Source organism: Euleptes europaea, chromosome 7 (assembly GCF_029931775.1).
Source record: "Euleptes europaea isolate rEulEur1 chromosome 7, rEulEur1.hap1, whole genome shotgun sequence".
NCBI lineage: Eukaryota > Metazoa > Chordata > Lepidosauria > Squamata > Sphaerodactylidae > Euleptes > Euleptes europaea.
The window spans coordinates 85,725,801-85,753,143 of record NC_079318.1 but is presented as its reverse complement, the minus strand read 5'-3'; the positions used below and the strand labels follow the sequence as shown (position 1 = coordinate 85,753,143).

At 47.1% G+C, this 27,343-nt stretch overlaps 2 protein-coding genes across 2 annotated transcripts; both read left to right on the top strand.

Annotated features, from left to right (window-relative positions):
• The first annotated feature begins 326 nt into the window (after positions 1-326).
• Positions 327-21,208, top strand: LGALS12 (galectin 12). The gene is made up of 9 exons (XM_056853775.1): positions 327-383; positions 2,439-2,527; positions 5,485-5,695; positions 7,158-7,277; positions 9,407-9,445; positions 11,108-11,134; positions 11,218-11,306; positions 14,745-14,907; positions 21,062-21,208. The coding sequence occupies exons 1-9, from the start codon at positions 327-329 to the stop codon at positions 21,206-21,208; spliced, it is 942 nt and encodes a 313-aa protein (XP_056709753.1).
• A 1,804-nt stretch (positions 21,209-23,012) lies between these two features.
• LOC130480835 (cystatin-like) lies at positions 23,013-25,839 on the top strand. The gene is made up of 3 exons (XM_056853459.1): positions 23,013-23,222; positions 24,446-24,562; positions 25,825-25,839. Exons 1-3 carry the CDS (start codon positions 23,013-23,015, stop codon positions 25,837-25,839), a joined length of 342 nt encoding a protein of 113 aa, XP_056709437.1.
• The last annotated feature ends 1,504 nt before the right edge of the window (positions 25,840-27,343 follow it).

Genomic DNA, 27,343 nt, shown 5'->3' with positions numbered 1-27,343 from the left:
GCACAGCAATAAGGATCAATTTTGTTTTTATACAAGGAGTTCTACTTTAGAGTACTTTAACTTCTGATCTAGTCCCTCCTTTCTAGTTGTTTTCCCGGCACTTCTAAAATTGTTGGGTGCGTTTTTGTTTTCCTCCTGAGGAGCAGGGTGAATTAGAAAGTTGTCTCTCTTATTTTCCCTCCTATTTATCTTTGTTCTTTTTTAACTTGGCCCAGCTGTGTGACTCAAGTCATGTGATTCCCTGCAAGTTTTAAAGTTGCCGTAAGCAGGATTGGTTAAGCAACTGGTAATTGGAATGATTTGAATGCCCCGTGGCCTACTGCACTATGGAGTCCTCCACAGACACCGCAGATTATATTCTTCAGGCTCCTGTTTTCCACCCGGTGAGTTGGTTTTTTTTTTTTTTTTTTGTTTTATTCTTTTCTTGCCTGCCCTGATGGTAAGTCCAAGGTGAGAAGCACCCTCCCAAGCCCTTTCAACCACTGTGCGTTTCACATCTGAGCATGTAGCTCAAAGGGAGGGGAGGGAGTGAAACAGACATTGCTGCCAGGGCTGTTTTTCAAGGTTGAATTGCAATCCTGCTGGAGTTCTGGGAATTTTGGCTTTATAGGAATTTTCCAGATGTTTACTAAATTAGCAAAGTTGGATTTCTTTCAGTTCTAGCCAGTTTTGCTACTATCATCTAACAGTGATAGAATCATAGAGTTGGAAGGGACCACCAGGGTCATCTAGTGCAACCCCCTGCACAATGCAGGGAATTCACAACTACCTCCCCCACACACACACCCAGTGACCCTTACTCTATGTCCAGAAGATGACCAAAATGCCCTCCCTCTCATGATCTGCCTAAGGTTATAGAATCAGCATTGCTGACGATGGCCATCTGTGTGTGTGTAAAGTGCCATCAAGTCGCAGCCAACTTATGGCGACCCCTTATGGGGTTTTCAAGGCAAGAGACTAACAGAGGTGGTTTGCCAGTGCCTTCCTCTGCATAGCAACCCTGCTATTCCTTGGTGGTCTCCCATTCAAATACTAACCAGGGCTGACCCTGCTTAGCTTCTGAGATCTGACAAGAGCAGGCTTGCCTGGGCCATCCAGATCAGGGCGATGGCCATCTAGCCTCTGCTTAAAAACCTCCAAGGGAGCTTACCACTACGGTTGCCATCCTCCAGGTACCAGCTGGAGATCTCCTGCTATTACAACTGATCTCCAGCCGATAGAGATCAGTTCGCCTGGAGAAAATGGTTGCTTTGGCAACTGGACTCTATGGCACTGAAGTCCCTCCCCTCCCCAAACCCCACCCTCCTCAGGCTCTGCCCCAAAAATCTCCAGGTATTTCCCAACCTGGAGCTGGCAACCATACTTACCACCTCCCAAGGAAGCCTGTTCTACTGAGGAACCGCTCTAACTTTTAGAAAGGTCTTCCTGATTTCGTTTCTTCCCCATCCCACCTAGGGTTGCCAACAGGCCTGGAGAAAAATTGTCCTCTCCATTTCATAGAAGCTTAATGTGTGGGGGTGGCTAGCTAAGGCTTCTCATGATATGGAGGTAAATAACATCACCTGGGAAATAACACTCCATTAAATCTCAGTTGTTGTTTTTTTAATCTCCTCTGGGGGTCAGCAACCCTAGCCGTACCTCTAAAGCCAGATGTTAGACAAAGGTTTTTCTTTCTTTCAGGATACTCAACCTGACTCCACCTCCTATGGCTGCCATTTTTTGGCTGTGCCCATCATCCTATGTCAGAATTCCAAAGGTGCCCACAGGCTCAAAAAGGTTGGGAACCCTAAAGAATCTCACCCACTTCCATTTCCTTCATCCTGTGGATTGGGCTCTTGAGTTTCAGGGGAATTCTGACTTCTTTCTGTTATCCTCATTCAGCATTTGAGCCCCGTGGCGCAGAGTGGTCAGCTGCAGTACTGCAGTCCAAGCTCTGCTCATGACCTGAGTTTGATCCCGAGGGAAGTCGGTTTTAGGTAGCCGGCTCAAGGTTGACTCAGCCTTCCATCCTTCCGAGGTTGGTAAAATGAGTACCCAGTTTGCTGGGGGTAAAGTGTAGACGACTGGGGGAGGCACTGGCAAACCACCCCGTAAACACAGTCTGCCTAGTAAACATTGGGATGTGACGTTACCCCATGGGTCAGGAATGACCCGGTGCTTGCACAGGGGACTACCTTTACCTTTACCTTTTACATTCAATATTATTCAGTGAAACTGGCAATGTTTTCACAAAATTTCCAAAGGTGCCCACAGGTTCAAAAAGGTTGGGGACTCTTGCTGTATGGTTAGGGTTGCCAGGTCCCACTTCACCACCGGCGGGAGGTTTTTGGGGCAGAGCTGAGGAGGGCAGGGTTTGGGGAGGGACTTCCATGCCATGGAGTCCAATTGCCAAAGCGGCCGTTTTCTCCTTAACCTGAGTGGTGCTGGTTCTGTTTCAGATCCTTCCCTATGTCACCACGATTTTTGGCAGCCTGGCCCCTGGGAGAATGGTTTTGGTGCAGGGCACAGTCCTAATGGAGACGGAAAGGTAAGTTATTGCAAAGAGGCAGACAGGAAGGGTTTCTTCCCACAAATATCCACAGAACATTCTTGCTCTTTCAGAACATCTGTCCACCTTCTCGTCTGTCAATCTGCTTGCAGCAGGAGCTAACTGGCTACCTCTTGGGAGCTCTTGAGCAGAGTGTAATTGTGTGTACTATTGCAACTGATCTCCAGGCATCAGAGATCAGTTCCCCTGAAGAAAATGGCCATTTTGGCAATTGGACTCTATGGCGTTGAAGTAGGGTTGCCAAGTGCCCGGTGGTGGCGGGTAGAATCCCGCTGATCCACCGGGCTGCCCACCGGCCAGATGATGGCCGGTGGGCACTGCGTGCACTCGCGCGCACCATGGAAACCATAGAGTTTTGGCCAAGATCGCTAGAGCATCTGCGTTGCTTCCAGGTAAACCCGGAAGTGGCGTAGGTGCGTTGCGCAGTGTGGAGCTACGGGGCTTGGCAAGCCTACGTTGTAGTCCCTTCCCTCTCCAAACCCCTCCCTCCTCAGGTATTTCTCCAGGTATTTCCCGACCCGGAGCTGGCAACCCTAGCACTGAAAGATGAGAGAACACAACTCTTGCCCCTTTCTATGTTTTAAGAAGACCCCTGCTGGATCCAGAAGGCTATCTAGTCCAGTGCCTTCTTTCCTTGCTGTGGTCAGTGAGATGTTTCTAGGAAGCCCAGAAGCAAGGCCTGAAAGTCACTGTCAATATGGCCAAGTCTTATGACACCCCCTGTGGTCCTGGGTATTTTGGCAGCAACCTTGCAATCTAACACCACTTTCAGAGATGAATGCATGATCCGTTCTGAATTGGGCGGAAGCTCAATGTTGTGAAGCTCCAATGTTGTGGAGCTTCTCTACAGCATGTCTACGCCCTACAAATATAAATCATTTTGAAACTGTTTTCTCTCTGGTATTACTGCCCTGGCTCTTCCCAAAGGATGCTGGGAATTGTGGCTTTGCAAGGAGTTGCAGCTGATTCATTAAAAAATCTTTGCACTGTTTGACCTCAAAAAAGATACCTCAAAATCAAGATACCTGAGGGACCACCTCATCCCCTATGAACTTGCCTAACAGTTAGCCATCTTCTAAGACCCTGCTTTAGGCAAGCAGCTTATCAAAGGAAGAACCCATGTTGGCGTTGGCACCCTGGTAACGGAACTTGGTCCCAAAGCAACAGGCTTGGCAACACCTCTATATTTTTTTTCAGAATCGGGTGAAGATGGTTCACTTTTGGCGTTAAGCTTCTTTCTTCTGGTTATTTGTAGTCCTCTGGTTAATATTTTCTGCTGACTGTTTTTGTGGTTGTTGTACTTTGCTTATTTACAATTGTTGTTATATTTTTCTTTCCTATAAACTCCTTTGGATACATTTTGTAGAAAAGTGGCGTGCCGATTAATAAATAAAATCAAAACCACTTAAAAACTCATTGTTTTCTATTGTAATATAATGCAATAGAAATAAAAAGGTCTAAACATGCCATTAAAAGCTTGGGTGAATAAAAGCATTTTTAACTGGTTCCTAAAGGAAACCAAAACATGCTCTTGACAACAAAGTTTAGTGATGTTATTCCAAAATACGGGTGCCAACACAGATAAGGCCTTGCTTCCGGTAACCACCCGCTCTGCTTCTGAAGCTGATCACAGCCAGAGCATGGCCCTCAGCAGTCATGGACAGGTTTGCATGGAAGTCGATTGGCCCTTCAGGGTGCCATAATCATGAAAGGTCTGTCCTATAGAAACCTTATTGGCTCACCCTCCTGGAGTTTTCAGAAGTAGAACTGTGATGGCTTAAGCATTTCAATCGTGGTTCAGATTCATAATATAGATATTCCCTATGCAGAATTTTTTCTTCCCCACCATATAGAAGCTGGTCAGGTTTCCAGGCTGCTTCCTGCAACTAGTGAAGCCATCTCTAAAAAATTCTGCTATCAATTTGTTAGAATCATAGAGTTGGAAGGGACCACCAGGGTCATCGAGTCCAACCCCCAGCACAATGCAGGGAATTCACAACTCACTCACTCCCACACACCCCAGTGGCCTCTACTCCATGGCCAGAAGATAGCAAAAAAAAAAAAAAACCCTCCAGGATCCCTGGCCAATCTGGCCTAGAGGAAAAATTACTTCCTGACCCCACAGTGGCGATCTGCACTACCCTGGGCATGCAAGAAAGGGCCACGAGAGCCAAACACTGATGCAAACCTTCCTGCCCTCCCTTTCATCATCTGCCTAAGGTCATAGAATCAGCATTGCTGACAGATGGCCATCTAGCCAGGGAAGGAGATCTCACCACCTCCCAAGGAAGCCTGTTCCACTGAGGAACCGCTCTGTTAGAAAATGCTTCCTAATGTTTAGCCGGAAACTCTTTTGGTTTAATTTCAACCCGTTGGTTCTGGTCCGACCTTCTGGGGCAACAGAACACAACTTTGCGCCATCCTCTATAGGACAGCCCTTCAAGTACTTGAAGATGGTTATCAGATTGTTCTATGCTTGAATGGCGCATATGGACCTGTGCAATGTGTAACTTTTAAAGATTTCACTAACGTTTTAACTGAGTGCAGATGCCGCCAGGGTTAACAGCATTCCTGAGAACTTTCTCTATTGCTCAGCGTGGTGTAGTAGTTAAGAACAGTGATTTGGAGCGGTGGAGTCTGATCTGGAGAACCAGGTTCAATTCCCCACTCCTCCACATGAGCTGCGGAGGCTAATCTGGTGAACTGGATTTGTTTCTCCACTCCTACACACGAAGCCAGCTGGGTGACCTTGGGCTAATCACACCTTCTCAGCCCCACCTACCTCACAGGGTGTCTGTTGCGGGGAGGGGAAGGGAAGGTGATTGTAAGCCGGTTTGATTCTCCCTTCAGTGGCAGAGAAAGTTGGCATATAAAAACCAACTCTTCTTCTTCTTCCTCTTCTTCCTCTTCCTCACCCCCCCCCACCCTTGGTCAAGGTTCCAGGTTGACTTCCAGACCGGCTGCAGCCTGAGCCCGCGGGCCGATATCGCCGTCCACTTTAATCCCCGGTTCCGCCCACGGCCGCACATCATTTGCAACGCGCTCAGAAACGGCCGATGGATGGAAGAGACGAAGTTCCATAACCTGCCCTTGAAAGGAGGGGACGCTTTCCAGCTGCTGTTCCTCTTTGAGCAAGAATATGTGAAGGTGAGAGTTTCGCACTTGCTTCCTGTCTCGCCAGCCTTTCCAAACGGGCACAGCCAAGGAGAGGGGTTGGCTCAATGGGAACAATAATTTTATTTTATTTATTTGTTTGTTTGTTTATTGTCCAGCTGAGATTCAAGGCAGATTATATATTATAAACCAGCGCAGTCAATAGATTGAGGAGACATCTAACAAACAATGTAATAGGATTGGGACTAGGGTTGCCAGATGGTTTCAACAAAAATACTCGACACGATTGATGGAAAATTTGTATATTAAAACATTTATATCCCACCTTTCCTTGTTGAACCCCCCCCCTTCCTACAAATTACATGTCTCCCATCCAAGTACTAACCAGGGCTAACCCTGTTTAGCTTCCAAAATCTGATGAGATCAACCTATCCTGGACTCTGTGTGTGTGTTTGTAAAGTGCCATCAAGTCGCGGCCGACTTATAGTGACCCCCTATGGGGTTTTAAGGCAAGAGGCTAACACAGGGGGTTTGCCAGTGCTTTCCTCTGCACAGCAACTGGACTTCCTTGGTGGTCTCTGACCCTATTACTAACCAGGGCTGACCCTGCTTAGCTTCTGAGATCTGATGATCTCAAGCTATCCTGGATTAGGGAAGGGTAATGTCTGCCAGGCAAGTTTCTGTTACAGGCATCACTGCAATGGCTGGTGGATAAAAATAAGAACAAAAGAAAGGCCATGTTGGATCAGCCCATCAAGTCCAGCCATCTTTTCACACAGCGGCCAACCAGGCGCCTCTAGGAAGCCCACAAACAAACAAGACGACTGCAGCAGCATTATCCTGCCTGTGTTCCACAGCCCCTAATATAATAGGCATGCTCCTCTGATCCTGGAGAGAATAGGGATGCATCATGCCTAGTATACATTTTGACTAGTAGCCATTGATAGCCCTCTCCTCCGTGAACATGTCCACTCCCCTCTTAAAGCCTTCCAAGTTGGCAGCCATCACCACATCCTGGGGCAGGGAGTTCCACCATTTCACTATGCATTGTGCGTGAAGAAATACTTCCTTTTATCAGTTTTGAATCTCTCACCCTCCAGCTTCATCAGATGACCCTGCGTTCTAGTATTATGAGAGAGGGAGAAAACCTTCTCCCTGTCCACTCTCTCCATACCATGCATAACTTTATAGACCTCTATCATGTCTCTACTTAACCGCCTTCTTTCCAAGCTAAAAAGCCCTAAGCGTTTAGGGCTTATGTGCAACCCTAGATCCTCCAGGAAGAATATAGAGGTATTAGATCATAGAATATCTTTTTAAAAGATTCTTCCAGGGTCCCTGTGCCTTTTAAAAGAAGTATAAGTGGTAGCTTAGCTCAAATCCAAGACCGGAGGCTGAGCTGCCCCCCCCCCTTATAGGGCTGTCTCCTCTTTCTTGCATGTGGGCAGTTATCAATGGCCAACTTCTATCTCCCGACTTCTGTCTCCTTCCATAGGTGAGCGTGAACGGTCTCTCCTTCCTTCAGTATCATTTCAACGTTCCACTGGCCCAGATAAACACGCTGGGAGTCTCTGGTGACATCTTTGTGAAAACCATCGCTTTCCTGGCCGGCAACGTACAGTTATTTAATTTTTTTTTAACAAAAATGTGGTTATCTGCTGCATTTCTCATGAATCAAAGCAGTTAAAAGGCTTTGTAGTTTAAAAAAAAATGTGTGAAGAGGCTTATAAAATTGCAAGTAATGAGCCGGAAATTGAGTGTTCTGGTTCACCCAATCTGGCGTTAGGTTCAGAAGATATTGTTTTTTCATGTACTAGTTAACTTGAAAAAACTGCTACAAGATATTGATTTGTAGAAAAGGGCAAGAGTCCAGTAGCACCTTAAAGACTAACAAAAATATTTTCTGGTAGGGTATGAGCTTTCGTGAGCCACAGCTCACGAAAGCTCATACCCTACCAGAAAATATTTTTGTTAGTCTTTAAGGTGCTACTGGACTCTTGCCCTTTTCTACTACTGCAGACAGACTAACACGGCTACCCACTGTGAAAGATATTTGTTTATTTTGGATATTTTTATGCCGCCTCTTCAGAGTCTTGCTCGAGGCAGCTGACAATTTAAACAAACACCATATAAAAAGAAGCCATTGAACTTAATAGCATAAAATAAACCATTAAAAAAAGCAGGGCATTAAAAAGCTGGTTAAGTTTTTGTTTTTTTAAACCTAATTAAAAGCCTGGGAGAGAAGATGTGTTTTGGCCTGGCATGTAAAAGAAAGTACAATAGGCACCAGGCAGGCCTGAAGGGCTAATTATTAAGGTTGCCAGCTACGAGTTGGGAAATTATTGGAGATTATGGGGGTGGAGCCTGGGGAGAGCAGGGTTTGGGGAGAGGAGGGACTTCAGTGGGGTATAATGCCATAGAGTCTACCCTCCAAAGCAGGGGAACTGATCTCTGTCATCTGGAGACCAGTTGTAATACCAGAAGATCTCCAGCCAGCACCTGGCGGTTGGCAACCCTGCTAATTATGTGGTATCTGAAGGAGTGAAATTGAGATTCTGCCAAGGGAGCAACTTGCGTTTGATATTTTATTTATGTTATTTAAAGTCCGTCTTTTTTTACTAAGACTCAAGGCAGATTGCACACTGTGTGTCTCTGGGGCCTTTTATGCACAGGTAGTTTCCGCTGGATATGCTGCTCTTTCGATGTGCAGTATTTGAACTTGAATTCTCCAATCACTATGCATAGGGGCTTTTCCCCCTGAAGAAATTCCCGGAGTACTTGGGGTTAAATTTATGCATCCCCAGGGAAAACGCGGAGCTTCAGAACAGGTGTAATTCCCCTCCCCCTTCAAATACTGCTTTGTGATTGGCTGTAGTCTGTTTTTTAAAAAAAATATGTCACCAGCCACACAGTGAGATTCTTTCATTTTAACTGAACCGAGTAGCCGCAATTCACTGCAAACCCTCCCCCACCCCGACTTTTCCCTCTGTTATCTTCTCTTTCCCCAGCCACTTTCTGTTGCTTGAACCCCCCTGCCCTTTTGACCAAGTGCTTCCCTTCTTGTGTGCATCCGTGTGTGACTGTGTGTGTGTGTGTGTGTAGGCTCTCTGTGTGTCTTCATATCAGCTGGACTGTTTAAGCTGTTTTCTCATGCTTGTCCATCTGGCCGAGGTCTGAAACTGACATACTTGCCGCAGCTGCATCAGTCGTTTGTGATTATTTCAGCACCAAAAAAAAACCTTGTTCCATCAGACTGAGGTCTGAAACTGACCACACTCGCTGTGAAACTGACCAAATAAGCAGCCTCATAGTATTCCAGCTTCCAGGGGAGGGGTTGGATGAAGAGAAGTGAGAGGGAGAAGTGAGAAAGGCGTTGGGGGGACGGGGACCCTGAATAGGCAAGTATACTCAGGACCAGCTTTCGATTTGGAATCGAGGCAGACATTAATCTCGGAGTAAAACAGCATCCACAAAACGAAGGGAAATTGTGAGGGGAGAGCGAGGCGACTTCTAAAGGTTGGAAAATGCATGCATAATGAAAACAAAGCCCTGGGGCTTGACCACGACGGTAACAACCCATGCATAAAAGGCCCATGTTAAATGCCTTCAAGTTACTTCTGAATGTAAGTCAATGAGGCAGAGGGTGCAGGATGCATTTCCCAGCCCTGACCGGTGGTGGAATTACTATATCTCTGTTGATTCTTGCAGGATCTTAATTTGTAGTGTTCTCTTTCTGCTTCACAGCCCTTTGATAACAGCCGAACAAGATACCCTCATGCTCCAGTGAGTACCAGATTTCAAAAAGGGGAAAGTGTCATGGATGCTTCCAGAACATCTCCTCCTCCTCCTCCTCTTCCTCCTCCTGAATTTCTCCCCAAATTGTGGAGGAATCACCAAGTCTTGTTTCTGAAGACCGTATGGAGTTCTGTTTTCTACTTTCAAACGTTGTCCAAAGTAACTGCACAAGCCCAGCCTTCTAACAGCTTTTGGCTTCAACACATTTTGCATCTTTCCCCACTCTCTGTGTTACGGGTGTGCCTGGATAAAATTACGAGAAAGCAATCCTAATGTGACTGCACATTCGTCACTCTTTAAGAAGGCACCGCAAGCAAACAGAAGAGCGCATGTGCACAGTAGGAAAAACGGCACACACAATTGCATCAAAATTCTCTTTCCCTTCGTTCATAGTATGTCACAGGTGCACAGGTGGATGTGCACAGGTGGAGGCAGGCAATGGCAAACCACCTCCGAATGTCTCTTGCCTTGAAAACCCTACAGGCAATGGCAAACCACCTCTGAATATTTCGGAGAACTAGGTTTGATTCCCCACTCCTCCTAATGAAGCCTGCTGGGTGACCTTGGGCCAGTCACAGTTCTCTCAGCACTCTCTCTCCCTCACAACTTTCCTCACACGGTGCCTGTTGTGGGGAGAGGAAAGGAAGGCAATTGTCAGCCGTTCTGAGACTCCTTAAAGGTAGAGAAAAGCGGGGTATAAAAACCAACTCTTCTTCTTCTTCTTCCAGTTCTGGAATTAACTGGAGACCATCTCCTACTGAACAGGGGTTCAGGAAGACTGAGGGGCGGTGTACAGAGGGGCTTGCAAACAAGAAATGAACAGAAAGGGGTGGGGGAAGATACTCATCCCGAGCACATTGGTTAACTGAGGGGGGCACCTCTTAGTTCAAATCCTGCCTCAGCTGTGAACTCTCACAGCCTCAGAAGAAGGGTGCCAATTCCGGGTTGGGAAATTCCTGAAGATCTGGGGGTAGAGCCTGAAGAAGGCAGGATTTAGGGAGAGGTAGGTGGGGCTGAGAGAGCTCTAAGAGAGCCGTGACTAGCCCAAGGTTCACCAGATTAGCGTCCGCTGCTCATGTGGAGGAGCAGGGCATCGAACCCGGTTCTCCAGATAGAGTCCACCGCTCCAAACCACCGCTCTTAACCACGCTGGAGGTGAAGGACCTCAGCAGGGTATAATGCCATAGAGTCCACCCTCCAGTGTAGAGTGGTTAAGAGTAGCAGATTCTGATCTGGAGAACCGGGTTCGATTCCCCACTCCGCCACATGAAGCCTCCTGGGTGACCTTGGGCCAGTCACAGTTCTCTCCGAACTCTCTCAGCCCACATGGAGGCAGTCCATGACAAACCACCTCCGAATGTCTCTTACCTTGAAAACCCTATGGGGTCGCCAAAGGTCAGCTGTGACTTGATGGCATTTTCCACCACCATCCTCCAAAGCAGCCATTTTCTCCAGGGGAACTGATCTCTCTAGTGCGGAGATCAGTTGCCATTCTGGGAGATCTCCAGGCCCCACCTGGAGGTTGGCAGCTCAACCTCGGCCCCTCCAACTGCCATATTTTTCTCCTGTGCCCCAGTATCCGTCTTCCCCATTTCCAAGCTGGTGATTTTAATTCCACCCTGCCCTTTCTTCCCCTTTCTCTTCCTGCAGCATCTGCATCTAAACGACCCTAATCTGGTGAGTCTAAATACATCTGTTCTCTTTTTCTCCGCCTGCTGGGTTGATGCTGCTGCTAACCCGTCCTCCTGCTTTCCCTTCAGGCCGTTCCTCTGACCTGCCAGCTCTCCCAGGCCCTCAAGCCAGGAGATGAGATCACAGTGCGAGGCTTGGTACATCAGGATCCAAAACAGTACGTTTGCTTCATTTCCTCCCTTTGCATTTTTTCGTCCACTTAAAAAAAGAAGAAGCCAAAAACGGTCTTTGGGGAAAGCACGTCCCTAGGACACGGAGTAATGGATTTAAACTAAGAGAAAAGCGATTCCACCTAAACATTAGGAAGAACTTTCTGCCGGTGAGGGTGGTTCGACGGTGGAATGTGCTGCCTCGGAGGGTGGTGGAGTCCCCATCTTTGGAAGTCTTTAAGCAGAGGTTGGATGGCCACCTGTCGGGAGTGCTTTGATTGTGGGATCCTGCATGGCGGGGAGAGGGTTGGGGTCACTGGGGATGTGGGGGGAGGTAGTTGTTAATTTCCTGCATTGTGCAGGCGGTTGGACTAGATGACCCTGGTGGTCCCTCCCAACTCTATGATTCTAGTAGCAGAGTATTCATGCAGGATAGGGATGACTTAGCATGGTTATACCGGTTTGCTTTGCTGTAGCACATTTGTAGTGGAGCTGTGGGTAAGAACATAAGAAGAGCCCTGCTGGATCAGACCAGTGGTTCAGCTAGCCCAGCATCCTGTCTCACACAGGGGCCAACCAGTTCCTCTGGAGAGGGAGAAAAAGAAGAAGAAAAGGAGTTGGTTTTTCTATGCTGACTTTCTCTGCCGCTTAAGGAAGAATCAAACCGGCTTACGATCACCTTCCCTCCCCCTCCCCACAACAGGCACCCTAGCCCAAGGTCACCCAGCTGGTTTCGTGTGTAGGAGCAGGGAAACAAACCCAGTTCACCAGATTAGCCTCCGCCGCTCATGTGGAGGAGTGGGGAATCAAACCCGGTTTTCCAGATCAGAGTCCACCGCTCCAAACCACCGCTCTTAACCCCTACACCACGCTGGAGGGCCAACAACAGGTCACAGAGGCCGAGGCCTTCCCCTGATGTTGCCTCCTGGCACTGGGTTTCAGTGATTTACTGTCTCTGATCATGGAGGTTCCCTTTAGTCACCATGGCTAGTAGCCACTAACAGGCCTATCCTCTATGAATCTGTCTAATTCCCTTTAAATGCTGTCTGTGCCTGTGACCATCACTACATCCTCTGGTGGCGAAATCTACATTTTAATCACTCACTGGGTAAAGAAGTGTTTCCTTTGGTCCATCCTGAATCTTTCTTCTCTTCTTTTTGTGGCACAGTGTCCTTGGAGAAAAGTGTCCTTTGTTTCCACCCTGCAGGCCATGAGAGTGTTAGACAGCAAGGGACCCTACTGCATTTCTGACTTAGGTTCTTATAAATGCTGAACTAGCTTGCCCTAAGAAAAGCCATGCTGGATCAGACCAAGGCCCGTCAAGTTTGTGCAACCCTGTTCAGATCTCATTGGGGGAAGTACTTAGGAAGTCTCAGCTTCCCATCTGCAATATGGGAATAAGTGCACTGGCCTGTTGTAAGAATTTCAACCATCTCTATCAGTGGTTCCCCAAGGTGCGTGGGTGTGTGGGATTACCTAGGGGGACTTTAAGAGGCAAGGGGGTGGCAGGGGGCATGGGAGGTGGGCCTTCAACCATGGTGTTCACTTATTTACAATTGACCAGGCTGTGGCACCATGCTGGCGATCGGCACTCCACATTTCTGCCTCTGCATAGTGCTGAAATCTGGTGGAAACTTTTGGAATTTTTAGTAAATCAAATCAAATCAGACCTTTATTAGCATTTTTAGTAAATCAATTTTTAGTAATTTTTAGTAAATCAAATCAGACCTATATTACACAGTGATTAGAATGTAGTCCCTAAACAATAAAATATCAACAAGTCAGTTAAAACCTCTGAGTATCAAAATGTTATACATTCCAAAAACCGACACACAATCTCTGACTGACCAGGCATCAACAAATTGATTAAAATCTCTGAATCTTAAATTGCTATATAGTCAGTTTGACAGAGTTTGGCTCTGTGAAGGAGCTTGACGCAGTGCTCCTAGGGAGATTTCCCAAAAACTCGCTACCATCAATGTTATGTGCGCATGGGTGTCATTTAATAGGTAGCACACTAGGGCCAAATCTGTTTGAGCTGGACTATCCTTTAGAAATGGTAGCAGAAATTTTTCCCATGGGAGCGCATGCTAGTCAGACTAGCACACCGCGTTTTGAGGAACTGTCGTCACCCCGTGTTTTTTTGTCTCTGTCATTTTTATTGCTGTTAACTGTTGTGAATTTTATTATCATTATGTTCCTTAGGCCTTTTATGCACGACTGTGATTCCAGGTCTTTGTTTTCATCATGCATACTGATTCAGGCGGCAGAGGTCGCCTCACTCTCCCCCTGCATTTTCCCAAGTTTTGCCCGCGTTTTCAGGGACCTGTTTTATCTTGAATTTGAAAATGCGGGGAAATGCAGGGAAAGAGCGAGGTGAGCTTTGACGGTTGGAAACAGCATGCATACTCACAACAAAGACCCGGAGTTGTCGGAGGGGTGATCATGAGGAAACAGCTGTATATAAAAGGTGTTAGCTTAGTGGGTCTTGCAAACTGCTAATCTGAATAATGTTTTTTATATGGTAAGGTAGGGGGCACTGGGAATGAGTTTATGGAACCAAAGGGACAGTGGTCTGAAAAGACTTGGGAACCACTGTTCTACAGGACTGTTTAGCTTAGAAAGAAGACGGTTAAGGGGAGACATGATAGAGGTCTATAAATGATGCGTGGTATGGAGAGAATGGACAGGGAGACACTTTTCTCCCTGACGCGGGGTCATCTGCTGAAGCTGGAGGGTGAGAGATTCAAAATAGACAAAAGGAAGTATTTCTTCACACAGCACATAGTTAAATTGTGGAACTCCCTGCCCCAGGATGTGGTGATGGCTGCCAGCTTGGAAGGCTTTAAGAGGGGAGTGGACATGTTCATGGAGGAGAGGGCTATTCATGGCTACTAGTAAAAATGGGTACTAGTCATGATGCATACCTATTCTCTCCAGTATCAGAGGAGCATGCCGAATATATTAGGTGCTGTGGAACACAGGCAGGGCAATACTGCTGCAGTCGTCTTGTTTTGGGGCTTCCTAGAAGCAACTAGTTGGCCGCTGTGTGAACAGACTGCTGGACATGATGGGCCTTGGTCTGATCCAGCACGGCCGTTCTTATGTACATGAGCACTGGAAGCACATGATAAATGTTAGCATGTTCATCTGTCCCCTTCTGTCTTCTGCAGACAAATACTTCTTTTGTTTCGTCTGGCGTCCCCTCACTGATCCCTCCTTCTTACCCATGTTTCAGTTACTGTTCATGCGCTTTTAATATGTATTTTAGTTCCAGTTTGCATTGTTTTATGGTACATTTTTATGATGCTTTCTGTTACATGTTGGTCGTCAGGCCAGCAAGGCAGCATGCAAATTTAGTTTAAAAAATTAAATGTTTGTATTGGACAATAATAATGAACCCTGACTGTGAAAGTCTGCTTCCAATGTCCCTATAACCCAACTAGGTTCCGCATCAGCCTGAAGAAGGATCCATCTCATGTTACCTTGAGCTTGAGTGTTCGCTTCACAGACCAGACTGTGTTATGGAAGTCCTTTGCAGACCAAGGGCAGGAGTCTGGGGGGAAAGTAGCCAGCTGTTTCCCCTTCCACCCACAACGATACTTCGAGGTAATGGATCCTGTTCTGTGACTCCAGCAATTCCCATGCTGCGAGCTATTTATTTCTTTACTTCCTGTATACCTGCCGTTCTCCCAATGGAGACCCAATGTGGCTTACGCCGTTCTCCTCTCCTCCATTTTATCTGCTCAGCAACAGCCCTGTAGGGTAGGCTTGTTTTGTTTGTGGGCTTCCTAGAGGCCCCTGGTTGGCCACTGGGTGAACAGACTGCTGGACTTGATGGGCCTGGGTCTGATGCAGCAGGGCCTTTCTTATGTTCTTATGCGGTTTCCTCAAAGGCATTTTTCACGCTCCTTTAACAGTAAACCTTTTCCATGTGATATGTATTCCTTTTCCAGGTGACGATGTATTTCCGATTTTTAATTTGGGGAAAAAGTTGTCTCTCAGTTACTAACCTGACCTCCACGCCTGTCCACGCATTCTGCATACGGAGTGCAGAATCAGTTGGTGCCACAAAGGGGCAGCCTGGGACCATTTTTAACCCACAGTCATTTTTGGTGAAACTGCTGGAAATTTATTGATTTGAGTTCTATCCCCCCCTCACCCCCGCCGGGCTTATCTTTAAGACTGTTGTTAGTTCTCTTGCAACAGAGCTGCCTTTCTGGAGCAGGAATGATTTCCAACCCCTCAAGCCTCTCTGCTTCAGTGCAAAAATGCCTCTTTTGATGTTGCAGCTTTAAGAACATAAGAACATAAGAAAGGCCCTGCTGGATCAGACCAAGGCCCATCAAGTCCAGCAGTCTGTTCACACAGTGACCAACTAGGTGCCTTTAGGAAGCCACAAACAAGACGACTGCAGCAGCACCATCCTGCCTGTGTATCACCGCACCCAATATAATAGGCATACTCCTCTGATACTAGCGAGAATAGGTATGCAGCATGACCAGTATCCATTCTAACTAATAGCCATGAATACCCCTCTCCTCCATGAATATGTCCACTCCCCTCTTAAAGCCCTCCAAGCTGGCAGCCATCACCACATCCTGGGGCAGAGAGTTCCACAATTTAACTATGCGTTGTGTGAAAAAATATTTCCTTTTATCTGTTTTGAATCTCTCACCCTCCAGCTTTAGCAGATGACCCCGTGTTCTAGTATTATGGGAGAGGGAGAAAAACTTCTCCTTGTCCACTCTCTCCAAACCATGCATAATTTTATAGACCTCTATCATGTCTCCCCTTAGCCGCCTTCTTTCCAAGCTAAACAGCCCTAAGCATCCTAACCGCTCCCCATAGGACAGTTGCTCTAGTCCCTTAATCATTTTGGTTGCTCTTTTCTGCACCTTCTCAAGCTCTGTAATATCCTTTTTTAGGTGTGGTGACCAGAACTGTACACAGTATTCCAAGTGTGGTCTCACCATAGATTTGTACAAGGGCAGTATGATATCAGCAGTTTTATTCTTCATTCTTCATCTAATTATGGCCAGCATGGAATTTGCCTTTTTTACAGCAGCCGCACACTGGGTTGACATCTTCATTGAGCTATCCACTACCACCCCAAGATCCCTTTCTTGGTCTGTCGCTGCCAGCACAGATCCCATCAGTGTATATGTGAAGTTGGGATTTTTTGCCCCAATATGCATCACTTTACACTTGCTCACATTGAATCTCATTTGCCATTTTAATGCCCATTCTTCCAGTACGCAGAGATCCTTCTGGAGCTCTTCACAGTCTGATTTTGTTTTAACCACCCTAAATAATTTGGTGTCATCTGCAAACTTGGCTACTTCACTGTTTAACCCCAACTCCAGGTCATTGATGAACAGGCTGAAAAGCACCGGTCCCAACACAAATCCCTGAGGCACCCCACTGCTCACATCCCGCCATTGTGAGAACTGACCATTGATTCCTACTCTCTGCTTCCTATTTTTTAGCCAGCTCTCAATCCATAAGAGGACTTGTCCTCTTATCCCATGACTATGAAGTTTGCTTAGCAGTCTTTGGTGGGGGACTTTGTCAAAAGCTTTTTGGAAATCCAAATACACAATATCCACAGGCTCATTCCTGTCCACATGCTTATTGACGCTATCAAAAAACTCTAATAGGTTAGTGAGACAGGACCTACCCTTACAGAAGCCATGTTGAGTTTTTCCCAGCAGACCTTTCCCTTCTATATGCTTGACAATTCTATCTTTAATAATGCTTTCCACTAATTTACCCGGAACAGACGTTAAGCTAACTGGCCTGTAATTTCCTGGGTCCCCCCGGAACCTTTTTTATAAATGGGTGTTACATTGGCCATTCTCCAGTCCTCTGGTACAGAGGCTGATCGAAGGGACATATTACATATCTTGGTTAGAAGTTCAGCAATTTCCCATCTGAGTTCTTGAAGAACTCTAGGATGAATACCGTCTGGTCCCTGTGACTTGTTAGTTTACAGTTTGTCTAGACGTTCTAGGACTTCCTGCTTTGTTACCACTATTTGCCTCAGTTCCTCATTTCCCCCTCTCCAAAACCTCTGTTCAGGAGAAGGACTCTTCCCTGTATCTTCAACAGTGACGACAGATGAGGAGAATTCATTTAGTTTTTCAGCAGTCGCTTTATCCTCCCTTAGAGTTCCTTTACTCCCATTGTCATCCAATGGTCCAACCACTTCTCTAGCTGGTTTCCTACTCTTAATATACTTAAAGAATTTCTTATTGTTTGTTTTGATGTGTTAAGCAATAAGCCCCTCAAAATCTTTTTTTGCATCTCTAATTATCTGCTTGCATTTCCTTTGTGCAAGTTTGTGTTTGCTTCTGTTCGCCTCTTTTGGGCAAACCTTCCAGTTTCTGAAGGAAGTCTTTTTTCCTCTAATAGCTTCCTTCACCTTACCCATTAGCCATGGTGGTGACCTCTTGGACTTATTACTACCTTTCCTGACCTGCGGTATACAAGCTAGCTGAGCCTCTAGTAATGTGGACTTGAGTAACCCCCAAGCCTTTTCAAGAGATTTAACCCTCTTAACTGATCCTTTCAACTTCCTCTTTACCAGTTTTCTCATTTTAGAGAAGTTCCCTCTTTTAAAGTCAAAGGTAATTGTATGAGATTTCCCAGTCACTTTCCCACTTACATCTACATTAAATTTGATGCCATTGTGACTCAACCCGGAGATTCTCTGTTTTGATGCTGCCTTCTTTTATTTATTTGTTTGTTTGTTTATCAGATTTATATCCCTCCCCAACCAAGGTTGGGCTTGGGGCAGCTCACATCCTGCACAATAACAGTAATAATCACATTCAAGCCATTTAAAACACTAATACAACAATATTTAACTCTGTTAAAACTTTAGTGAAATCTTTAAAAGTTACACATTGCACAGGTCCATAGGCACCATTCAAGCATAGAATGATACGATAACCATCTTCAAGTACTTTCCCCCCCAATTTATTAATACAGTCAATCAGACCAGTAAAAATTATATATATATATATAAATTTTAAGAACACTTTACATAAAAAACTAGGTGGAGAGAGAAAGAGGCACAATAAGTGCAGATAACTTCTTTTTAGCAGAGATTTACGAAGCTTCATAATGACAGAACAATATTGGGCGACCTTGTTTGTGACCTGAGGATTCTCACCGCTTAACAATTTCCCTATCTGCTGAGTCCCAGCCTGGGTATTTTACCAACAACGGAGAGATCATTTCAACACGAACATTTTCATAAAGGGGACAGAATAGTAGAATGTGTTCCATAGTATCGACCTGCCCACTGCCACACAAACAAAGCCTTTGAGACATGGGGATTTTTTTGTAATGACCCTCCAATAAAGCTGAGGGCAATGCTGAGCATCTAACAAGTATCTTCAAGTACTGGAAGGGCTGTCTATACAGGATGGTGCCAAGTTGTTTTCTGTTGCCCCAGAAGGTCGGACCAGAACAAATGGGTTGAAATTAAATCAATAGAGTTTCCATCTGGACATTAGGAAGAACTTTCTGACACAGCGGTTCCTCAGTGGAACAGGCTTCCTCAGGAGGTGGTGGGATCTCCTTCTGTGGAGGTTTTTAAGCAGAGACTGGATGGCCATCTGAGAGCAATGCTGATTCTGTGAACTTAGGCAGATCATGAAAGGGAGGGCAGGAAAGGTTGTGTCAATGTTTGGCTCTCATGGCCCTTTCTTACATGCCCAGGGAAATGCCAGTTTTCACTTTGGGGTCAGGAAGCAATTTCCCTCCAGGCCAAATAGGCCAGGAATCCTAGAGGTGTTTTTTTAAAATCTTCTGGGCATGGAGTAGGGGTCACTGGGGATGTGGGGGGAGGCAGTTGTGAATTTCCTGCAATGTGCAGATGACCCTGGTGGTCCCTTCCAGGGTCCAGGTCTCATTCAACAGGGCATTCCACCAGGCTGGAGCCAGAGCCAAAAAGGCCCTGGCCCTGGTTGAGAACAACCAGATACTTCTTGAACCGGAGACCACTACAGGTTGTTATTAGATGAGAATAGAGTTCTCTGAGAGGTGTATTTGGAGAGATGGTCCCGCAGGGACGATGGTCCCAGACCGTTTAGGGCTTTGAAGGTGGAGTACCAGAACCTTAAGCCTGATCCGGTATTCAATCTGGAGCCAGTGCAGATAGCAGAGTGCCGGTTGGGTGTGTGTTTTCCACAGGGTCCCTGTAAGGATCCTTGCTGCTGCATTCTGGACCAGTTGAAGTTTCTGGAGCAGCCTTAAGTGTAGCCATGTGGAGCGAGTTACTGTAGTCTGGCCTGGAGATGACTGTGGCCTGGAGATGACTGTTGCATGGACTCGCAATAATGGGTTTAAATTGTGGGCTGAAAGGTACCAGCTGGATATTAGGAAACAGTGGGACAGACAGGGCTCCAGTTGCTTAGCCTGACGCAGCTGGGGAAAATCTGCTTTGGCTACATTCGTGACCTGGGCCGTCTAGTGTCACGCCAAGGCTCTTCACAGTAGGTACGGGTGTTACTTTGATTGGCACTGAATTTTTTTGTTTCTTGTGGGTATGGGTGGCAAATAAAAAGCATGCAGCGTGTGCATACAATTCGGACCTCAACAGGCAAGGGTGTAAAATGAAGAACCGGCACTGTTGCCAGTAAATACAAATAGGGAAAGTTCGTTCATCCCTGTTTTGAGTTTGGAGGGCACTCAGTCGCCACTGGGGAGGCATTGTAGTTTGATGCTTGATGTAATGAGTAAACGGAGCCAATGCTTAGGATTCATAAAATGATAGAGTTGGGAGGGACCATAGAGGCCATCTAATCCAACCCCCTGCTCAATGCAGGATCAGCCTAGAGCATGCCTGACAAGTGTTTGTCCAGCCTTTGCTTAAAGACTTCCAGTGAGGGGGAGCTCACTACCTCCCTAGGGAACTGATCCCACTGTCGAACAACTCTTACTGTAAAAAAAATGTTTCCTAATATCCAGCCGGTACCTTTCCGCCCACAATTTAAACCCATTATCGCAAGTCTCGTCCTCTGCTGCCAACAGGAACAGCTCCCTGCCCTTTTCTAAGTGACAGCCCTTCAAATACTTAAACAGAGCAAACATGTTGTTGCTCTCCTATCGTTGGTTGAGTTCCCCCATGTTGCTAGTGGCTTTATACTGAACAGAGATCTGAATCTGTCCTATTTCCAGCCAAATTTCTGGTCCGTCTCCTTCAACAGTGTTCACTCTGGTTGACCATGACTCTCCCATATCACAGGCAGAGAAGGGTCTTTCCCAGTACTTGCTGCTGGAGATTGTTTAACTGGAGGTGCCTGGGGTGGAACCTGGGACTGTCTTCATGCAAAGCAGATGCTTGACTACAACTGGCTGTGGTCCCTCCCCTTGTCACTGGCATGTCAAAAAGGCAAGCAGGATTAGTTATTATTGCCGAATCCTAGACTGGTTAACTCTCCCCGTCTTTTGTAAACTGATAAACTCTGCTTATTAGATTGCCTCTTGCTCTTTTCAGGAGGGACCGTGGCTCAGTGGTAGAGCATCTGCTTGGCACGCAGAAGGTCCCAGGTTCAGTCCTTGGCATCTCCAGTTAAAGGTACCAGGCCAGTAGGTGATGTGAAAGACCCCTGCCTGAGACCCTGGAGAGCCGCTGCCGGTCTGATTAGTCAATACTTACTTTGATGGCCCAAGGGTCTGATTCAGTATAAGGCAGCTTCATGTGTTCACTACTAATTTCCCCTGCTCATCCCTTTCCTCTTCTCCTCTCCAGCTGCTCTTCCACTGCGAAAAGGACCACCTGAAACTGGCACTGAATGGGGCACCCCTCGGAGAGCAACACCTCCCTTTACTGTCCATCAAACCCATCACAGAGCTGGCCATTGAAGGAGATGTCACTCTTTACAGCGTCCTGTGTTGAACTTGCTCCAGTTGGGTCCTGCTCCGTTCTGTTTTTCCAAGGCCAAAGTTGAGCTACGTCCCATAGGGTGGGTCCTCCTGGCCCACTTTGGAATGTGGCAGGAGAGAGCAGATGTTGGAATACACCAGTGGGTGCATATGATTCCCTGCACTTAGGAAGCTAGTGTGACAGGCAAAATGGTAGGCTGGAACCTTTGTTCCTAGATTTCCAAGGGAAGGGACTTTTGGGGCATGGGGGAACTTCAACAGAATGATGGTCTTGTTCTCCCTGAAGATTGGGAACTTCCTGTGTGACTTTTCTGAATATGCAAAGTCTGTGGTTTCCAAAGAGCTTTGGGCTTTGAGGCTACAGTGCTTTGTTCATCTTCTGCAGAAAAACGCACAGCTTGTTTGTATTTTGTGACTGTAAATTGTGGCCTTTACCTAAGCATTAATAAAAGGATGGTGTGTTTATCTTAGATTTCCTCTGCCAGTTTTGACAGGCCAGCAAAGGAGACCTGACCAACAGGATGGGGTTGCGAGCCAAACCTCGTGCTACTTTTTTGTTTCACGTGTTCCCCGCAGTCACACAGCAGCTGTGGAGGACTGCTCCTTTTTTAAAAAGGAGAGCCCAAATGGGCTCAAAACAGTGCCATGGGTGGAGAGGAAGGGCTCCTGCCCCCCCTCAGCAATTTTGTTACGTGAAAACCATATGGGGGAGTTATTTCACCAATTTTGTGTGCACGTAGAATAGGAAAATTGGCAAAATAACTTCCTCTCATGTTATTTTCACTCAAACACAAATCCTGGTCTATGTCTCAAGAGGAGGATGCTGTGCAGCTGCCAAGTTACCAGAAGGTCGTAAGAACATAAGAAAAGCCATGCTGGATCAGACCAAGGCCCATCAAGTCCAGCAGTCTGTTCAAACAGTGGCCAACCAGGTGCCTCTAGGAAGCTCACAAACAGGACAACTACAGCAGCATTATCCTGCCTGTGTTACACAGCACCAGATATAATAGACACGCTCCTCTGATCCTGGAGAGAATGCATCATGACTAGTATCCATTTTAACTAGCAGCCATGGATAGCCCTCTCTTCCATGAACACGTCCACTCCCCTCTTAAAGCCATCTGAGTTGGCAGCCATCACCACATCCTAGGGCAGGGAATCCCACAATTTAATTAGTAGGTCAGGTTGCCACCTAGGGTTGCCAACCTCCAGGTAATATCTGGAGATCTTCTGCTATCACAACTGATCTCCGGCCGATATAGATCAGTTCACCTGGAGAAAATGGCCACTTTGGCAATTGGACTCTATGGCATCAAAGTCCCTCCCCAAACCCCGCCCCCTAGGCTCTGCCCAAAAAACCTCCCGTCGGTGGCGAAGAGGGACCTGGCAACCCTACTGCCACCTCCTGATTGGGAATTTCCTGGAGATTTTTGGGGGCACCCTGAGCAGGTCAGGGTTCGGGGAGGGAGCTCAGTGCCCTCCAAAGTAGCCATTTTCTCCAGAGGAACTGATACCTGTGTTCTGCAGATCAGTTGTAATTCTGGGAGATCTCCAGGCTGGCTCTCAAGGTAGGTGCTTTCCCAGAGGGCTACAGCCCTTAGAGGTGGGCAGACGAGGGAGGGCAGCTTGAGATTGGCCTCTGATGTTTGGTAAGGAGTGTCTATCTTTGCTTAGCTATGTGCTCAGGCAGGGTGTGGCTGGTCAAGTGGTGCCAGATGTTGGCACAGCTGTCACCTGACCCACAGTGGTAGGCAGGGCCTCGTGCCTTCTCCCTTTAAGCCCTCCGAGCCACAGCCAGGCGCATTCCAGCAGCAGCCATGGTAGCCACCTTTGCTCTCCTGCTGCTGCCTCTGTTGGCGGAGGCTGTTGCCCCCCAAACTGAGCAGTTAGCTGGGGGCTTAGTGGACGAAGACGTCTCCGATCCAGAGATACAGGATGTGGCTCGTTTTGCCACCCAAGCCTACAACCAAGCAGACGACGGCCTGTTTTATATCCGAGATGTGAAGCTGATCCGGGCCCAGAGTCAGGTTGGAAAAACAGCTATGGGTGTGATTTGGGGTGGCCATAATCAGAAAGAGGGGAGAGTTTTAATCTATAAATCCACTTTGTAGACTCCCCCCTCCCCATCCTGCTGTTTTAGATTATAACAGGCAGAAATTTAACTGGTGAAATCATCGCAACGCAGAGCGGGAACAGAGGGCAATCAAGTCTTGTTGCCCACTTCTTTTCTTTCCAAGCGGTTTTGGGAGCTTTAATAACGGTGGGACAGACGGGCAGATATCTAACTGGTGTAGCGTCCCCTGTCACTATATTTTCATGTTGAGAGGAGGAGCACGGAGCGATCTCGTGGGCCTGTTGAAAGCACAGAAGCCCTCTCAGGTAAGAACAGTTGGCAACCTCTGTGGGACGGAGATGCAGTGGGTATGGTGGATCAATGGCACTACCAAAGTTTGTGTCTAAGCTTTAAAGATGAACCACGGGCAGCGTGTACAGCTGGCCTTCAATACCAACGGGAGCATTATAGTCCTGAGTCGTACATTTGAGACAGAGAAGAACACCATCTCATCCCGTTTACCTTTTTTTGTTTTTACTTTTGTGATGAACAGCAAATATCTGCCACCTGGAAGCCTACCGCTAGATTCGAGTCCAGTAGCACCTTAGAGACCAGCAAGGTGGTACGGGTCACTGGTAGGGTTGCCAACCTCCAGGTAATAGCAGGAGATCTCCCACTATTACAAGTGATCTCTGACGCACACGCAAATGGCCTTTACCTCTTAGTTTGAGTGGTAAAGCGGCCCTTTACTGCTCAAACTAAGAGGTAAAAGTCCCTCGCGAGGCAGAACTTCCAGTTCTAAACCCAAAGTGCCGCGCGTGATTCGCATGCATGAGTGCACGTTTGCCCGCTGACCCTCAGGTGGTCGGCAGGCAGAGGGGGCAATTGCCGGGGGTTTGCCCGCCACCAGCGGGCACCTGGCAACCCTAACCTGGAGGTTGGCAACCCTAGAGATAAGCCTTTACCCTTATATCCTCTTACAACAATATTCAATTGCTGATCTAAACAAACAAAAATGCTCCCTGATGTGCATGTGTGGGGTAGGGGAAATAGCTGCTGCAGGGAGAGCAGCAGCAAAATTTCCCACCCACACAGCAGACAATACAGCTGCCAGCCTGGCGGTGCCAACCAGCTGGAGCCTTTTGCGGGGGGCGAGGAGCCGTGTCCCATTCTTCAACACGTTCTTTGTCTTTTCAGGTTGTTGCAGGTATCAAGTATGTCTTGACCCTGGAGATGGCACTTACAAAATGCCTGAAGAATTTGCCAAGCAATGACCTCGAAAAGTGCCAGATACCACCCGATGCAAAACGCTTGGTGAGACCCATCATAAAATAAAAAATACATTTATTGCAGTCATAGACCAGAAAACCATAAAATATGCTTGACACTCAACTTCGTCTTCAAGGGATGTTCATTCAGTACTCAAGATCTTGATCTCCCCACCACCGCTGCCTGGGCTACGGGGAGGGGCAGTGGTTCAGTGGGATAGTCCCTGCTTTGCATGCAGAAAATCCCAGGTTCAATCCCCGGCATCTCCAGTTAAAAGGATCGGCTGGGAAGTGAGGTGAAGGACATCCACCTGAGAGCCAGGACAGCCGCTACTAGTCTGAGTAGATGATACTGACCTTGATGGACCGATGGTCTGATTCAATACAACGCAGTTTCGTGTGCATTCAGGGCAGTCCTAGGCTGTGTGACAGTAAATAGGTCTGAGGTTGCCGGCAACACATGAAGCTGCCTTATACTGAATCAGACCCTGAGTCTATCAAAGTCAGTATTGTCTACTCAGACCAGCAGCGGCTCTCCAGGGTCTCAGGCTGAGGTCTTTCACATCCCCTACTTGCCTGGTCCCTTTGACTGGAGATGATGGGGATTGAACTTGGGACCTTCTGCATGCCAAGCAAATGCTGTACCACTGACAATACTGCCTTTGAGTGACCAAAGTTCTGATTCAGTATAAGGCAGCTTCATGTGTTCATGTGAACCTGGGACCTTCTGCATGCCAAGCAGATGCTCAACCACTGAATCACAGCCCCTCCCCTAAGTGGCTCCCTCTGAGGAAATAAATCTCAGGCTGCACTCCTAAGAATGCTTTCCTGGGAGTAAGCCCCGTGAAATAAAATGGGGCTTGCTTTGGAGTAGACCTGCTTAGGCTTGCTCCCTTTAGTGTCTTTACTTGCTCCCTTTAGTGGCTTATCAAAGTTGGCATCCTTCCAGCAGTCTAAAAATCTTATTCTCCTTCCCAGTTGTGTTTATTTCTTTTGGAAAGGGACAACTTTGTCTACTTGCCACAAAGTGGTTTGTATAATGTTCTGGGCAACTAAGCGCAGTGTTGATGTTGATTTAATAATGCTTCAGTGGGTGAGAACTCTTGGCAGGTTCTTCTATTTCAGACAGGTCTGGAGTAGCCAGTTCTGGTCCGTATGCAAGTGGAAACAGATTAAAAAGACCATGCTGGTGGTTGTGCTAAGTTAAAACGTATCCCACCTTGCATTAATGCTTGACCATGACATTGTGCAAGTAATTACCAGCTATTGGTCTGCACTGCAGTATATATGACGTTCTTTCTTGTACAGGTGGAATTGCACTAAGTGTGCATGATTTGAGTCCAGCAGCACCTTATAGACCTATAGGGATGCCAGCCTCCAGGTGGGACCTGGGGATATCCCGGAATTACAGCTCATCTCCAGAGATCAGTTCTCCATGGAGAAAATGGATGCTTTGGAGGGTGGACTCTGTGGCATTGTAACTCACCGAGGTCCCTGTCATCTCCAGGCTCCATCCCCAAATCTCCAGGGGTTTCCCAACTTGGATCTGGCAACCCTACCCCCTGGGGTTGCCAGGTCCCTCTTCGGTACCGGTGGGAGATTTTTGGGGCAGAGCCTGATGAAGGTGGTGCTTGGGGAGGGGAGGGATTTCAATGCCATAGAGTCCAATTGCCAAAGCAGCCATTTTTCTCCAGGTGAACTGATCTCTATTGGCTGGAGATCAGTTGTAATAGCAGGAGATCTCCAGCTACTACTTGGCGGCTGGCATCTCTACTACCCCTCCCATCCCCTGCTGCTGGCTGGGGGGGGGGTGGAAACCCTAAAGACCAACAAGATCTCCAGGGTGTAAACTTTTGGGAGTCAAAGCTCCAAGGGAGATCCCCTTGGAGGTCCTTGGACTTGAATCTTGCTCTTCTACCGCAGTCCTATACAGCTACCCACCTGAAACCGCACTAAGTAAGTTGGCATTTCTGTTCGTGCGTTGCTGGATTCAACCCAATGTACGTTGGTAAAATGCCACTGTGTGCATGCTGGGGAGGTGACCATTTGTACTCATGTTTTACAGAACGGGGCAATAACGTGACTACTCTTCCCCCCCCCCCGTCTTTCAAAACAGGAGTGTGAACTCGAGGTCTGGTCCCGCCCTTGGTTAAGCGAGAAAAAGTTGACAAGCTTCAGCTGCAAACCAGTTATGGCCTGAACCTGCTCTCCCTGGCCCCACACCCCAAAGTTAAGGGAGAAGAGCACAGTCTGCTAACCTGCTTGATCCAGACATGAGATGGAAAGTCGTAATCTCTCATGGTATCGCCGCTAGCTAGGAATGGGGACGAAATAATCAGGGTTTCAGTGTAAACACAGGGGCTTCTGTGAGGGACATCTCTGCTTTTGACCAGATTGCAATTTTTTTTCCCTTGTAGTGTGCAAAGTTGGTCTGAAAAAAATAATAAAATTTGAACTGGAGCATTCACAAACCGAATATCGATTGTATTTGTTCACAAAAGCAAGGATCTAGTATGTTTTTAATCCTGCCTTTTCTTCAATGGGCCCATTGAGCTTCCACAGCAGAGCAGGGATTCGAACCAGGGTTTCTCCAATCCGAGTCCGACACTCTAACCACTACACGATGCCAGCTTATACGTTGGTCACAAGGTCAGACTCAGGCAACTTTGTATGTTAAGGAGATGTCAATGGATGCACTTGAGGTCTTGGATGGGAACAGAGAATAAATGTGAGTGTGAGAGATGTCTGAGGAGTCTAGGAAAGAAGGAGGAAGCAAAGGACCAGATTGTGTTGTCCCATAACTCTCATGCTCAGTTTCATACTACTT